Consider the following 16,904-nt stretch of genomic DNA (forward strand, 5'->3'; position numbering starts at 1 on the left):
CAACTGGCAAAATGATAAGTGTCACTGTAAAAGAGTTACAACTCAGTTTTTCAAGACATTATAAAATCATATTTGAGACAGTTCATCAGGTCTTTGCTGACTGTGGCAGGTTCAAGGGTCACTATTTATGTATACATTTGTAAGAGGTATGTCTTTACCTTTTCCTGTCTTGTGATGCTCCGGTGGAGTGGAGGAATGAGGTGGCTAAAGAATAATGACAGTCAGGTGGTATTTTTAGATGCAACACTACATTACCAGCTGTCATGAGTATCTAGAGCATATTTCACCAAAGTATCATGATGACTCTTTCTGACAATACCCAAAATGGGGATTTGACACTACATGTAATCTATGCAACAATCTATGATGTCACCCCTCTGTTTCTGAAGTGGACTTTTGAAGCTCATCATCAGAGGCCATATTGGAAATACTGAACTCTACCTAACTGTGCCTCTGAACGAGCAAACTCTATCTTAACATTTCCCAAACCACTGAGCTGTAAGAAAATAACTCAATCATCTTCTGTCTTTTTAGTTTTCTAATGATATCAGCAGCAGTAAAATGAAAACTGATTGTTGACTTTCATGTGACTTACATCTGAAACAAAGCAGCTGCAGATGAGATATCAACATCGATCTTCCAAACCAGACAGTGTCGTCACACCGATAGCTGCCTTGGGGATATGATCCACTGCCAAATCTGATTCTGCAGCTGCCATAAACCTCTATCTAGCTATATCCATTAGAGATGTAACGTTGTTGTATAACAGGAGAAAAGCATCATTCAAAATAAACACTGCAATTTAATTCTCATCCCAGTCATTTGAATTATCTCCTATGTGGAGCTAATTTCAACTGAATCAGACACCATTATTCCATCCCTGATACTTTATGATGAACTGTTTTAACAGCTATTTTTAACAAGCAATTTCAAGATGTATAGGTACTACTGGCAAAAGTTATGTGGTTGACATATCTGCCAAAAAAGCAGTGTTAAAACTGTCCCTGCCAAACCAGGTTTTCACTACTTCTGAGTGACCACGTTGTCTTTCATTTAGTGGGTGGTTGATTTAGGAAAGTAAAGGAGGAGAAGAGGGGAGAAGGAGAGAGGAGAAGAGAGTGGAAGAAAGAAAAGTAGAGGAGAGCAATTGACACCACTGCAAAAACTGAAATCTTATCAAGCGTTTTTGTCTTATTTTCAGTGTCTTGTCTAGGGATGTTCGATACCTCTTTTTTTCAGACTAATACCAGTACAAGTACTCCCACTAGAATACTGACGGATACTGAGTACCGATACTACAAGTGCTTTTGATACACAAAATTTCCATTAACAGTGACGTATGATTTCTAACAAAGACACTGCCATTAAGTTTACCACAAAACACAAAAAATCTATTTAAGTTTATTTGTTTTCAAAAAATCATCAAAAGTGCAAAAAAGCCTCACAACTGTCAGTTTTTTTTTTCTTTTTAATAAACTGAATAGCAAAATAAAACAGTTCAACTATTAACGCTTCTGGTTCATTCATATTGTCTGAAAAGGACCTGATGCACATTTGCTGTGGTGCCATATTGAAGCAATATAGCGCCAACTTCTGGTGGGAGGACCCACTGGTTGTAAGATTTTCTTGCTTTCGGCTGTTGGTATTGGCAGCCTTTACAAGTACTAATACCTTGAAAAAAAGGCTGATATCGTCCCGACACCGGTACCTGGTATCAGTACTCGCCCATCCCTAGTCTTGTCAGTGTCTTGTTTCAAATTATTTTAAGACTAAAATCAGGTCTGAATTGCTTGTAACAGGTAAAAAATTATCTTCCAATGGAACAAGAGAAAAGTTACTCGTTTTAAGACATTACTCTAGTTTCAAGCAGATTTTTGAGCAAACTTTTCTTGTTCCAACGGCATATTTTTTTTTACTTGTTACAAGCAATCAAAGCCTCATTTTTTAACTTTAACTTTAAACAAGACACTTTTTCTGGACTGGTCAGGTGAAAGTGGCTCATATCGAGTATAATAAGATTATTTTTACTTAAAATTAGAAAAAAATACTTGATAAGATTTCAGTTTTTTTACAGTGAGTAACAGAGAGTAGAGGAGGAGAAATGAGGAGAGAGTAACACTTGGCTGGTTTAGTTCAGATCAAGCTATTGATAGTAAAAAGGGTTTTCCTGACACATGCAAGCCCTTTGCACCACTTCCTATGGAGTGGTGACCCACAGCAGAGCAAAATCAGCTGTCATGGCAACATGCATCACATCTCAGCACCCATCGTCATCATCATCATCATCATTATGATTACTACCATCGCTATCAATGGCGCTCAATAGCAAGAGGGAGAAAAAAAGGAAACATGCGGCTACAGTTAGTCTCCTCGTTTCTGAGGAGGAGTCATGCGAAATGAAGGAAGAGGAGAGTGGAGATGAGGCCTGAGAAAAAAGGACTCTGGCAGAGAAATGTAGTTATGTCATGTGTGTGGAGTCATTCTCAGCGTTTCTCCCTGCTCCTGCTGACACAACACCTCCACCTGAATGCATGGAAGCAGGCAGCGGAGGAGAGATGTGGAAACAAAACAGCAAGTGACTAACCAAAAGAAGAAAAAAAATAGGGGGGTTAAAAACAGAAGGGAAGAGGAAGTCATACTTTGGGCAACGGCGTTTCAGATGACCGGACTTTCTTGGGAGATATCTGTGAAGAGAGCAAGAGAATTATTTTCTTGTTTCCCCCTCTTCAGAGATATCTCCTGTGGCATATTGCTGTTCTCTGTTACTCTGTGGATGTTTTTTTTAATCTATTTGTGGTTCCTCTGAGACTAAAATTAAAACAAGCCCCATTGTTAATGCTCACTTAGGAGCTTTTAGTCCTACAGTGTGAGATGCAACCAACCTTTTAGCATAACAATTAGCTTTAAGCTTGTGTGAGGGTTGAGTAGCTTGTGAGTACAATCAAGGTTAACATAAAAAGGTGTAAGCAGGATTCAAAAGCTGAAGGGCAGTGGGTCACACATGCAGTGTGATGGGACCACAGACAGTACAATGACAGAGAAAAAGCATCATGTGTAAAATAAAGTCTCTGTGAGGCCCATTAAAGCCTCGTATACCTAACTTTTAACATTCTGCTACAGCCCAGAGAAAGGTGCACAGAAATATTCAGGTAATGCTAAGTTTATATCACTTAGATAAAGCTCTTGGATCAAATGTGTTGATGTGTGATTATGTTAAGAAGAACCAATGAACAACAACACATCAGAGGAGACACTCAGAAGGTTAGGAGACAAGAGGAGAAGAGACACACAATCACAATCACAGTCACAGAGGGGTCAGGAAGAGAAAGAAACATCAGTTTGTGTTAGCGTTTCTGTGAAAGACTTCAAATAAAGTTCACTCTTTAAGGCTGCATTAAGCATTTTTGACTAGCAGGGAGTGGACAGACAGCTGACTCATCAAGGGTCAAAGCTTAACAACTGTCACGTCCAACTGAAGACCTGTTTTCAGCCACCTGCAAAGTCATAATAATGATAATCTAAAGCCAGTGTGGACATTGTTTATATGGCGACTCATCTCGGGAAGCTCAAAAGTCTTTTTGGTGTTTCACTAAACACTGATTCAGAGTCAGAGTCAGAGACACTGTGTTACAAGTCATGAAAGGAAAGCGTAATATTAGCATGCTTAGCATTCATTTGCTAGCAACTGGTTGTAGGCTATATTATGACTTGATTAAAATGCTGTTTTACCAAGAAAATATTGCCATCTCTAAAATATCTACAAAAAAAATCAAAATTTCAAAATTGTGCTACCACTTTCAGTTGTAGTTTATCTGCAGCTCAGGTTCTTTAAATGTAAACAATTGGTTACCGTTGAATACAGTTGGAAAATGTAACAGCCTTTCAGTTTATTGTGACAATAAGGAGGATAACACCAGAAACCTAAAGAAACACTCTGTTAATCTATTGCAGTTCAGCATGTTTGAGGGCTGTAGCAAGAAGCTATTGCTAACACCTGTGTTGGTATGTCCTCAGTGCAGCCTCCAAGTCTCAGTAGCTCTGACAGCAACATCGCTAAAAGGATTGGGGATGAGACCAAATGACCATGAGCTTCTCAATTTTGTGATCAAAGAAGATAAAATAAACATAATCTGTTAACATTTGTGAATGATATTTCTATATTTCTGAGGGGATTTTTTTGAGAGCATCAATGAGTTTTGATATAGATGAGCAGCTTTTGTACTGATAATGGTATAAAATTCTCATCATACCCTCCTTAGTTCCTGGCAGAGCTTGTTTGTAGCTTTATTTTTTTCAAAGGTGGGATGTTTAGTCTTCAGACTGAGACTAAGTAGCAAGTAACTTTGGCTGGTGTTGGGTAATTACAGTTGAACAACAATATTAAACTCTGACTGTAAAACCAAAGCAAAGCGCTAGAGGATGCTAAAGGCAAATGAAGAGAGATCATAAAGTTTTTCACAAAGTTTGGAGAATTCATTATTCTATTGCCAGTCTATTTCCAAAGACAAGTTTGAGTCACCTGTTTACAAGAACTACTCAAGTGACCTGGTGAGTAATTTACCACCATGCTGGTGATAAACAAGCAAAGTTATTTCTTGCTCTTCTTTTTTTCTAAAACTGTAAAAATAAGAAGTGACTTCATAAAAAGTATTCATAACGCAGCACAAGAAGAGTGGAATCATTAAGTCAGCAGACTAAAACAATCTGTCTAAAGGAAAAGAGATACTTGTTCATCAGTGTTAAACATCAAAAAAATGCTTAATGCAGATTTAAAGCAGATTTGAAGCAGCAGAATTTATAAAAGTATGATTATAATTTTAAAGGTTCTAGCAATTGGAATAGTGTGAAGTGGCCAGATGGCACCAGAAAATTATCTATTTTTTCCTCAGAAAAAGACAACTGAGTGTAACAAGTGGAGGATGGACAGAGAGAAACAGTAACACCAAAGAGAAAGATACGCAGAGTGAGAAGACAGGAACAAAAAGGACAGAGATTACTTTTATGACGGTGAAAAGAAAACGTTAGGATGCAGATATGGAGGTAAGGAGCAAGAAATTTACAAAAATGCCCTACAGATGATAAGACAGAAAATAATGCTTTTTCCCCAGTTTCACGCCCTCGTCCTCACACTCTACCTTCATTGGTGCCAGCTGAATGGGGGTGATGTAAGAGGGGTCCACCATGGGCTTAGGTCTGTTGGCAGTGTCTGCCAGGAGGCTCTGCCATTGCTGTGGTAGTCCTGTGAACTTCTGCTCCCGTGGGTCGAAGCCCGTGTGGACCCGGTGCTCAAAGTTAGACGGAGCTGAGATCTCCAGCCGTTTCTTCTTCTTCCCAAACATGCTGGAAAACCCTGGCAAACCTGGAACAAGGTGGAAAAGCAGACACGGATTGACATTCCCACTGCAGCACAAAGTTCTATTTTATTAAGTACAGCTCAAACTCCTTACAGCACATCATCTTGCATGTTGGCTGTGAAATAAATGGTTATATATTGAAGGACAGAGAAGGTTTGTGTCTTTCAGAGGTTTTGCATTTCATTTCTTGAATCTGTGCCCCAACTCAGCTTGTTGACTCGTTTACCTTGGATCAATTGCATCAACTGTTTGTAAGAGGTGTGAGACTACATCATGCACAGAAGTTGTTTTAATCCAAATGTGAACCTTTAATTTCAGGATATCACACTATATGATCACAATCAATTTTACTTCAAGCACCAGAGCTTGAGCAATTACGTATCAAAGTTTTGACATTTAATTAGCATGAATATTTCAAGGCTACTTAAAGATGCCATTTAGCTGCTGAAACAAAAATGTCATGCACAACCTTTATTAAGTCTTGCTAAATGTCATTATTACAATGATGGGCTCTATTTTTCAGAAGAAGCAGACGCAGAGTAAATTAGTTACACACAACCCTTTTCTTTAGTCATTGCATTCATCATTTTTTGTAAATATCTACAACTTGAAAAAAAATGAGAACAGTCACATACCAGCTTAAATTGCTTTTTGTTAATGACATTTCAATTTAAAGGGGTTTAAATGGTTGATGATAAATAAGTCTGAATAGCTGTATTTATCGCTATTTATCACCATATTTATCAAATCACAGTTTTTTTAGATTTGTAGAGAGAGCAGCGCTCCAGATCTTAAATATCTCACCAACCACTTCTCCCCATCCTTTTCAATTCTATCCATAGCTTCACTGTCATAAATGCCCCAACTAAAAACTCCATGACTCTTAGGATCAGGATGTAATCAGAGATGAAACTGTCTGAAAATTACTCTGGTTATTGCAAGCTAGTATGGCAATCAATTAGATTTGCCTGCTATGCCCGGGAGCTGCACAGTTGAAGAGTGATAAGTCAGACAGATTGGCTGCTGTAAACTGAATGTCTGGGGATGTTTTATGTTGTGATGTGCTGTTATGTGCTGTGCAGCTCTGCAGCCCGCTAAACTTAGCCTCATATCGCCGCAGGAGACAAACACGGAAAGAACAAGCAAAAATGTCCAAACATGCTCAAAAAACAAGTGTCCACTTTGGTTATGTAATATAAACAAGAGAAATGAAACAATGCACTGAAGGAACAAGAAACAGGATGCCAAGTTCAGACTGTTTTTTTTTCCTGTACGGCTTGATGATGATTTGGATTCAGTACACAGTGAAGCACATCATGTATGGCAGCTGTTCCTGCTGGTACTTCAACTCCACCGCTCAGTGAAACGGCTTGGTAATCTTAATGTGGCACTGGTGATTTGGGTGGATGCGCGGTGTCCAGTCACAGGAACAAAATGTCATAGTGTTGTTGGTGTTTCTGTGAATGGAGTCTATTGTGCTGTTCTTTTCTAGAAGGCATTGTTCTCTGACAAAAACAAAGTCATTCTTCTTCCCACCACCCTCTTCTTTCTTTCTCTGTCACCCTCTGTTAGGGCACGATTAGCTGTCCATACCAAATACTTGTTCTGTTACTCAGTGCGTGTACATTAGTTTTGCATTGTGCAAACAACAAGGGAAAAAACTATGATGAAACATTAACATCAGGAGTTATTGATATTAACACATAAAGTAGTTTTCATAAAAACAGATATATTCATAAAAGAATTGTTGCCCCTCTCATATTTTTCCATCTTTACTCATTACGTGCACAGCCTGTCATAACACAGGTAGCATGTTTAAAGCTTGCTCGGTTTGGAATATAGCTAAAACCAGTTTTTGCCAAAAACTCATTTATTTATTCTCTGAGGGCAGACACTAGGTTGCTAGAGGCCACCCTGTTGGCTATGGCTGCCTTTTGCGGCAGCTCTCTCTTTTTTTGTCTGTTTCTTGTAATTTTTTTTCGTCTCTTTTTCATAATCTTTGTATTTGGAGTGGATGATCACTTTGCATGGCTCATTTGTTGGTCATGGACACCAAACTTTGTGTGGCTTCAGCGATATTTTTACTACTTTTTCTCCTGTGTTTGTCTGGAGATCCTACATGTAACCATGGCTGCATTGTTTACATGTGAACTCAGCTGTTAGCAGCCTGTAGCATGTCAATGCTAACTGGTGTAAGGCCTGATGTTTTCCCACAGGGTGAGGACGACGTGCTGGTTCTCAGATGTGAGCTAAGAAGTGACGACATGGACCTGTCCTTCCATCCATCGTTATTGGGAAAATAAGATCTATCTCCAATAAGATGGACGAGCTAGCTGTGCTAACCCAGCAACAGAGGGGATACCAGAGGGCAGAGTAGCAATATGCTATTCACAGACATGGCTAACGGAGCTGACACCGTGTGACACTGTCTTGCTTTTGTTTTCTTGATTGCTGCTGTGACTTCAATTTTGCTGTACTTGTTACAATGACAATAAAGTTCTATTCTATTCTATGTTACAATGGATCTACCTGCTGGTGATTTCATTAACAGTCACTTAATTGTATTTTAATTTTTGTGCTATTGACCACTGATGTAGTTCCTTAAATGATAACTGCAGCTAGCAATTTCAGCTCTAGTTAGCTGTGAAAGTAAATGCTAATGATAGCACGATACACTGGTTTAAAAAACCTGTAACATCAGAGGGTCTTTTGTTTGTTTGTTTGTTGTTCAGATGTATATGTTCAAAGAGAATTAACCCACTAAATGATGAAAAATGGCACAGCTTTACTTGTTATGGCTAAATAACAGGCTACATATGGCTATATGTTTCTGGCCTTTAAACAGGAGTTTTATAAACTGATACTGTATTTTAGAGTCGAAGTTAGAAGGCTGCATCATTTACATTTTTTTAAAGTAAATATTTAAAAAACATTGAAGTTTGAATCCTGTTTTCATAAAAAATGAAAATATGTCTTGACTACTAGCAGCTGAAATGCAGATGTTCCTGTACTGAGCTCTTAATTTAGAATCATAAACAGTCAACCAATAAAACAACATAGTTTCCCTCTGAGAAGTCCCTGTCTTTGGCATGGACATGTATTACTAAGGATTGTTGGTGATAAGCCTTAAGAGCCGCTACTAGAAAGGAATGCTAACATTTCTGTCTGATAAGTACAAGATAAACATCACGTTTCATATCCACTCCTTTCAACTCCCTTTTTTAACAGTGGTAAAGAAATTAAATTCCCAAACATCTTCAGACAGAAGTTTTTTTAATGCCCATGCACATGATATCAGTATGTGTTCATATATGTTAGTATGTGGAGATTGCCAAAGTAGGTCAGTTATAGATGTATGAGCATGCTGGTAGCGTGCTGCAGAGAGTTAATGGAGTGCATTGCTGTGAACTCAGTCCGTTTTAGTGAGTTAGTTGGACTTTGAATGTGGCTGTACCTCTTGAAAAGTTACAATGTCAGATGTCACTAAAGTATCTCTTCCTAATTGTAACTTTGAACTGACAAGGCATAAAGATTTAATCACGGAAATCTTCCCCAATCATTTCCTTTGCTGCCCTGCAGGACAGCCAGACAGACCAAATTAGTGGCCTCAAACAGGAAAGATGGAGAGATAGTCTGATGGGAGGGAGGGAGGGAGATAACAGAAGCATAAGCACACTGGAGAGGTTAAAGAGAGACACAGAAATGGATGGATGGAGGAAGCAAAGTGAGGAGGAAGAAAAAAAATGTAAAGAGTCATGCAGAGAGGGTGGAGGCTGAGCAGGCTTAAAGCTTTTGTGATGCATAGCGCAGCCCAATCATAGCACAAAAGATTATTATGCAGCACAGTGCTGCCTTTGGAAAGCTCAATACTGGATCAAAAAGGTGTTAAATCATAGATAGAAACCTCATCCCACAGGCATGTTTACACAACTCTGCCCTCTACACTGAATTCACAGTCAGTTAGTCTTAGTTTAAAGATTCATCACAAAAATCAAAGTAGAATTATATCAGGAGGCTATTAAGTTAAAAAAGGGCAGGGTTTGTGTACAATCAAAACACATCACTTGCATTCATACTGATGTGATCTTAATTCTTTTGTGCAAAACACTGAGCTATATCTTTGAACTTTAAAAGTGTGAGTCATGGATGAGTCACGAGCAAACTACATCACAGAGCAGTATGCATCCTACACCAAGAACTTCCACCACAGGATGTCAAATTGTAGCCCTAAAGGGCAAAACAGAGCATCTTTGAAAAATGTTTTATGCAACTATCGTACGAGATCCTCTTATGAGTCATATTGTAATACAGAGATAGAGATGCTGCTGTGTATTTTGGTGGGACATGAATTTTGAGTAGCACATCCTTGGTGAAAAGTTGGGGCTTTCTGTCAATTTAAATTTGTAAAGATCTGTGGTAAAACTTTTTGTTTCTGCCATACTTTGCCTGGTATCCCTTAAAAACAGATCACTGATCACAATGGGACTAACCTGATAATTAAAGGTTAAATGGATTGATGGTAGCTGTCTGTCCTCACCATTCACAAACTTCCTAAGCTTACACAAAAATCAAAAAAAGAGGAAATGATTGCTGAAGAAACATTCAAGCCTTCTTTTTTCCTCTGATCAAGCGTGTGAAAAACACAGTCCTCTAACACTCCACAGGTATCCCCAAAGAAAAAACAAATGCCTACAAATTTTCCTCTTTCCCCTTTTGTGCTGAGCGATGAAACTCTTATGCAATGTGAAGATGTCAGCAACTCTTTCCTCTTTTGGCTGATGTCCACTAAAACCTGCACACACCAACCCAAGGTTTCTGACCTTGTTACTATTTTCAGCGTGTGCACACAAAGTGGGTCCTGCAGGAGGAAACACTGACATACAGGTATTATACTGATTACAGATGACATTTTCAAACGTAAAGTCAACAAAGACAAAGCCAAGGATGAAGCTGAAAAACACTCGCAGAAGAGGAACAGACTGACAGAAGGCAGTGCTCAAATATTTTGTAAATATCGACTGTAAATTTGCCTTTTGCAGTCACAACAGTGAAACACACTGTGACTAAACGGGGCTAGATCGCCGTCTTGTGCTGAATCATCAGCTGACACATGCGGCAGCTGAGGCACTTCTTACCTTAGAGCAACGTACAAACAAAAACAAATTCACATCTCATTATTCCAGAGTCAACAAAGAACACGGTTTGTAGTGTGAAGAAAGTTATCTTCAGACTAGATGGAAGAAAATGTTTTTATGTGACTGCCTGTGAAGTTTAAGGATGTTTGATTTAAATCAGCCGACTAGATCATACTAAACTAAAATAGGATCAAAAGACTGAAGAAAAAATATCCACAATGCCATCCTCTGATTTGACATTAGCATATCCAGCCTCCTGCTTCATACTTCAAGACAAATTTTAGCATATTTTAAACATGGATCTTTCATGAGATAACCAATATTATCAAACTTATCATTTTGAGGTTATAAATTGTAGTTACCCTTCGAGTCAGTCTTGTAGGAGCCATGACAGAGTCAAACATTACGATACAGTTATTTCAGGCATTTCTGTAAGTCAACACTTCAGCATCCAGCGCAAAACTCATCCATTAAGCACCACAGTGTTCAATGTTCAATCCAAATTTTTAAGTTTTTGTTTTAAGACAGTCTGTTTTCGACTGATAAACAAACTCAAAATTAGCTCTGGTATTCCCTTGTTAGCTACAGCTGGCTGCATTTGCTACTGGCAGCATGTCTCCTAATAAAATGAACAATATATGCGTAATATTTTTCTGAAAAAAACGTCATAGACATGCTGACCAAAACACTGAAAAGACAGTTTGTCACCATGTTTCTTTAAAGGTCCCATATTAAGTAAAAATCACTTTATTAAGTCTTTTAGTGAAATTTGTGGGTCTTTGGCTTTCCTCCCAGCCCACAAAATGTGATATATAATTACAAAACCTGTACTTAGTAGTACTTGTGAATGTAAAATCCTGACCTAAAACGAGCTGTTTGAATTTTGGGGATTTGCTGACATCAGTTCATCATTCCCTTTTTTGACCAATCAGGAGCAAGTCTGATCTGATTGGTCCACCGGAGCAGATACCCCTGAACCCTCTCCCCGCATCTGGAGAGAAATCTCTCCAGCAGCGGGGAGAGGATTGTGGTTGTTTTTGGCTGTAAACAGCCACAAAGTTCCATGCACAAGCTTCCCATCTCAGATGAAGATAAGACTGAGTGTCTAGAGTTCATTTATCAAGGAAATGTGCCAGCTACACTCAGTAAAACTGTGTATGTGTGCTGGTCACTTCACGGCTGACTGCTTTTCCAACTTTGGACAGTACAACAGAGGGCTAGCGAATAGACTGGTCCTGAATCCAGGCGCATTACCAACCATCTACCAACAAACCTCGGAGCCTGGAAATGTGAGCATTTTAAATGTTGTGTGCTGTGGAGCAGATGTAAGAGTGTCCCCCCTGTCTCTGTGTTAGCTTCAGGATGCTAACTTTAGCTGCGGTTAGCCTGTTGTTTTAGCCTGTAATGTTACAGTAAACGAGCTTCGCTGTTTTCTAAACATTGTGCACTCGGAGCTTGTGGCGCCGCTCTCAGTGACGCGGAACAGCAGGGCGGTATCAGTGGTGGCTCATTTACATATGAAGGCCACTCCCACTAAATCAGAGCGTTCTGAACAGAGGGGCTATGAGAGCCTAGAAACAATGCTGCTGTGTTTGATTTATTGGCTTTTTGGACCAAAACATGTTACTACCATTTCATGAAGACATCAATGATCCATATTAAACTGCAGAAAAGGAGCAGAATATGGGACCTTTAAATTGATCAGATTTGTGTAAACCTTAGTTTTTATGGAAAAAAAAACCTCTTGTTGATTTCAATGTTTTAAAATATATTTTTTAAACTTTCTCTTATGACAGACAAACAAATTACTGGGACGCCATCCATCAGTAATCTATCGTCAGCTATAGTGGAATTTGAAACCCCTGACCTGGATTATATGAGATTATTAGAGGCTATGGGGCTTATATTGTCTAGGCCAAACACAAATCCTAACAGACACAAAGACACAACAGCAGATGTGCACACAAACATACACAACATATAGAGGTGCTTGGTCATGTGTTCCCACAGCTTCATCTTCCTCCTGTGGAGCTTTAGCAGCGGCCCTCTCACAAAACAGGTTTGGACTGAGATGTACTTGAAGTGTAGAGACCTCTGGGGATCGCCTGCACACAGACGCCAATAAACTACTTACTGCACAACTCCTCCCGCCTGCAACATAAGCACCTCTAGAGCTGTAATTTATGGTCAGATTGTAAAACACTTTGGGAAGTTTCAGACTAATGCCTGCAAGGTTATTCTGCCAAAGAATAACAATGTCACTGTGGTGACAAATTGCAGCTTGTAATATATGGCGGAGATTATGAAACTCCATTAATCTAGGTGTGTGAGAGGAGTGAGTGTCTGTCTGTGAGTGTCTTGTAGGGTCCAGAACCCATCGTAGCGACTGTCACATTCATTCACTGCGGTATGACATGCACTATATAACCCTATGTTTATGCACACATATCATGGAATTAACATGATGACTACAAACACACAGCAGTGATGCTCAGTCTCACAGAGAGACTCAAACACTTAAACTGCCAAAAAAAAATAAAGGGAAGCACATAGCCTTAGAAAGTTCATTGTTTCTATCACAACAGATACATTTCTCTGGCTGTTCCTTTGTTACTCTGATGATCAGGTAAAGACCACATAATAGGGGCCTCAGTTTGTCAACAGAGAAACAAATATCATATATCTGTCAACATTTTTTTTAACATAAGATAGTTTATTGAATGAAACTTTCCTGATAAATGAACAGTTAAACATGTATTTAGCATTAGTTTGACCCATGTCCCACCTGATGATGGAGGCAAGGTTTATGACCTATTCTGCCTCCAGTCAGTAGGAGTAGCTCCAAAACGTGCAGTTTCAAAGTCTGTGAACATGTCCACTTAATTAGGGATGCATTGAGGTGAAAATTTTGGGCGATACCGATATCCGATACTAATATTGCTGTTATGACCCATAACTGATATTTACCAATATCAATATTGGTAAGAGAAAAGACAACCATGGAGAAGATCAAAGGATAGAGCACCTGAGACGAACGCAATCAAAAAAAGTATGTTTTGTCTGTTTATTGGATCAAAAACAGAGAGAGACATAAAACGGAGGGTCCACTCTTCTTAAGTAGTTTTGGTGATACCGATATGTTAAAAAATGACTAACATCGGCCGATACTGATATTGATATCGGTATATCATGCATCCCTACACTTAAGTATCCAACCAAATAATCATAAAGAACAAAAGGCTTTTATGACTACTGAACTTAGTTAAGTAGTTAAAACTTAATTAAAAAATTGGCCCCTTGTACAGTGTGCGCAAATAGAAATGAGCGTTTCAGACCCAAGCCATTTTTTGAACCAGGTTGTAAATATGCTTTTCAATGCCATAAAAATCTGGAGGATTTTTTTTGGCTTGGTGTGTACGTGAATTCCAGTCTTTTTGCGGGATCCTTGATGAACAGCAACTTTAGCACTTCCGCATAGGCTTCATTTTTACTAACCGGATGTTGCCCCTTGGTCTTAATGTACTTTTATGGAACTGCCCATTTGGCCGTAGTGTAAGCCACATGCATGCCAGCAAATTGCACATGCATTCTGAAAGCAAAGTAGGTGCTGAACATCATAATTTCAGGGAAACCTCCTGGAAAACCTCTGTCCAACAAATTTCAATTGCGCATATCTACTACACATTAACATTGACAAACAAGCAGTAATAGTTTAATAGAGAGGATCAAGAAAAAAACATTTTTCAGCTGAAGAAATTGACATTTTATTAGAATAATATAATTAAAAAAAACAGCTGTTATTAGCGAGTCAATCAAATAAACAATGAGACAGGGAAAGTTTTGCTGAAGATCTTGAACACAGTAAATGCTCCTGGTGTTTCTGAGCGCACAGTAGAAGACCTCAAAACAAAATTATCATTATAAAAAGCAGCAGAATAAGCACCAGTAAACTGATGAATAACTCTAAAAGTAGTTGTTTGATGAAATAAACAACATTTCACCACATGCATCTTAGAAGGACCCAGACACATTAAAGCAGAGAGCAAAGCAAGCTTGCAAAACTGATAGCATCCAGCCTTGCCATTCTGAGACTTCCAACTGCCTCCCTTATCTCATCTGATTACTGAAAAATGCTTGTCCACTGAATCTAAAATTTCTGTATAGTTCCACATGTTCGTACTTATCCAAAAAATTTGTCCCTAACTATCCATTGGTTTTGTATATTTTGTCTTAGACAGTAACGTATAAGCAGGCTAACAGATGTGCTTCCCGTTAGCGTCTAACAGCTGCAGTGATCCAGCCGTTAGCATCTGTAATGGTGGGGTCTACCTCCATTAAATCCAATGCTCTGTTGGGGCGTTGACCTGGCTCATGCATTGTGTTTATGGGTTGGCAGGGCCTGATTTATGAGTAAATAATCCAACAGTTTTATCTTTTTTAGAGCATCTTAAGATATCATTTGTTGCTATTTGGCTAAATATCTAAGTTAAGATTGATGGACTGATTGGTATTGTTGTCTTCAATGGTTTTTGAGTAACATCACTCCTTAGAAGATTTTCACAGCCATCCTGATATCTGGTATAAAACCACTCACTCCCCATCCTGTTATTACTGTTAAAAATGCAGCAAAATTTATAAGAGTACACACACACACACACACACACACACACACACACACACACACACACACACACACACACACACACACACACACACCAGTTATCAGTTTATTAATACCAAAATACTTTAAGGAACCACTAGTCCCAGGGCAGAGATCCTGACTCCCAGGCTGATTTGTCTCTAAACCATCTGTCACCATCTGAGCCTCCACAGGCAGTTCCCCTTTTGTACAACGCGTCAACATACACACAGACTTAAACAGGAAACCAGGTCTACATTCATGTGTGTGTGTTTGCGTTTATCAATACACTGTGTCTATTTTTGGTGTCTCAGCACAAGTAACAGTCTGCTGCAGTGTGATGTGATGCAGTCTTGTGTTGTCCTAACACTACATTAATGTTGTATCCCTCAGACTTAACTTACAGCTTATTTACTCATACACAAATGCAGATTTATTTCATACAGAATTAAAACTGCAGCAGAAAAGGACACAAGCTCCTTCTGCTGCATGCTTCCTGGTGTTCTTGAATGCAGCTTTGGGCTGGTTAAGTGAAACACACAAAGTGAGAAAAAATGCACTCATCAGTGTTGTCTTGGCTTGCGTCTTTGGTCCTGTTTTGATGTGAGCGGCTCAATCCTGTCCCATTTGCATTCACTTGTTGTCTGCAGACCTTGCTCCTTCAGATGATTTAATTGGCTCAAAAACTGTTTACACACATTTCACCTTCCTTCCCCTGTAGATGTATTTGTAAAGCTGTAAACAACTTCAGCTGAAGGAGATGCTCTTTCATCTTTTTGCTCCTTACATCATGCTGAGAAGTGTGTTACATCCCCTTCCAATCACACGTCTGTATCTTATGACTCAGGATGATGAGGGAGCTGCAGCATGTTAAATTCAAGCTCTGATGATGAAGACAGTTCACATCAGTTCTCTCTTACGTTTGTACTTCATCCACATGAAAATATTCATAAAGTAGCTGCTCTTACCTGGCCAAAAGCTGACGCTTTCTTTCAGCCAATCAAAGTGCTCTGGATAAGCCATGATGAAGACAATCAGAGATTCCTCACACGTCAACTTACACTTCTGATAAATCCATTATGCAAATTTTTTCTTTTGTCCAGTCATGAAAAATTGAGTCTCCTGCTGGAAACATGACTGTAAATTTTAAGCAAACAATGTCCCCAAGGGAGTAACTCTAGTGATGTTATCAAATTGACAAATCAGGTCAGATGGAGGACCCTCGGCAGCCCCCAGCGAGCTTCTACTACCACCAATGCTGCCCTGCTGCTGCTCTGCCTCTCCCTGCCTGCATGCTCTGTTAACTCCCGATGTGAGACACACAGGGCACAAAAAAGTGCCTACGCCAGCAGCCTGGACCAAGGCACGGTCAGACAGCTTAAGCCCGGACCCATCCCATTCCACGTTTATTGTCTGTCTAAGTGAGGGTGACCGGCCGCGTCCCGAACTGAGCAACCCTCTGACCTCTACTGTCCTCCCACTTGTCTGTTTGTCAACAGAGCCACAAAAGCAACAAAAAGTCTAAGTGTCCTCTGAGCTCCCACAATCCACAGGAGGGTGTTTGTGTCCTGGCTACCCTGTCAAATACACACACACACACACACACACACACACACGATCACACAAATGCACACACACAAAAGCCTCTCTCCCTGATGCCAGCATGTGTGGATATCAACTTTGGTGTCAAGTGCAGCACCACCAGGCGCCCTATCGCTGTCTCTTTCACAGGGAGAAAGACAGATAGTGTGACAGAGCCGATAAGATGGAAGAAAG

At 39.4% G+C, this 16,904-nt stretch overlaps 1 protein-coding gene across 2 annotated transcripts in view; it reads right to left on the reverse strand.

Moving 5' to 3' along the window:
- Nucleotides 1–16,623, reverse strand: part of pak5 (p21 protein (Cdc42/Rac)-activated kinase 5) — a 60,802-nt gene extending 44,179 nt beyond the window's left edge. Inside the window, exons 1-3 of one of the 2 annotated variants that reach the window (XM_074685112.1) lie at nt 16,097–16,623; nt 5,136–5,359; nt 2,640–2,684 (exon numbers count right to left, since the gene is read on the reverse strand). In XM_074685112.1, the coding sequence (XP_074541213.1) occupies nt 2,640–2,684; nt 5,136–5,359; nt 16,097–16,151 (324 nt within the window). In that variant the 5' untranslated portion in view covers nt 16,152–16,623. The remainder of the gene's footprint in view (nt 1–2,639; nt 2,685–5,135; nt 5,360–16,096) is intronic. The other variant, XM_074685113.1, reaches the window with a different exon arrangement.
- Between the last annotated feature and the right edge of the window lie 281 nt (nt 16,624–16,904).

The sequence above is a fragment of the Halichoeres trimaculatus genome, unplaced genomic scaffold (assembly GCF_033239565.1).
Source record: "Halichoeres trimaculatus isolate MK-OKI-2021-1 unplaced genomic scaffold, fHalTri1.1 fHalTri1_scaffold_13, whole genome shotgun sequence".
Taxonomy (NCBI): Eukaryota; Metazoa; Chordata; class Actinopteri; order Labriformes; family Labridae; genus Halichoeres; species Halichoeres trimaculatus.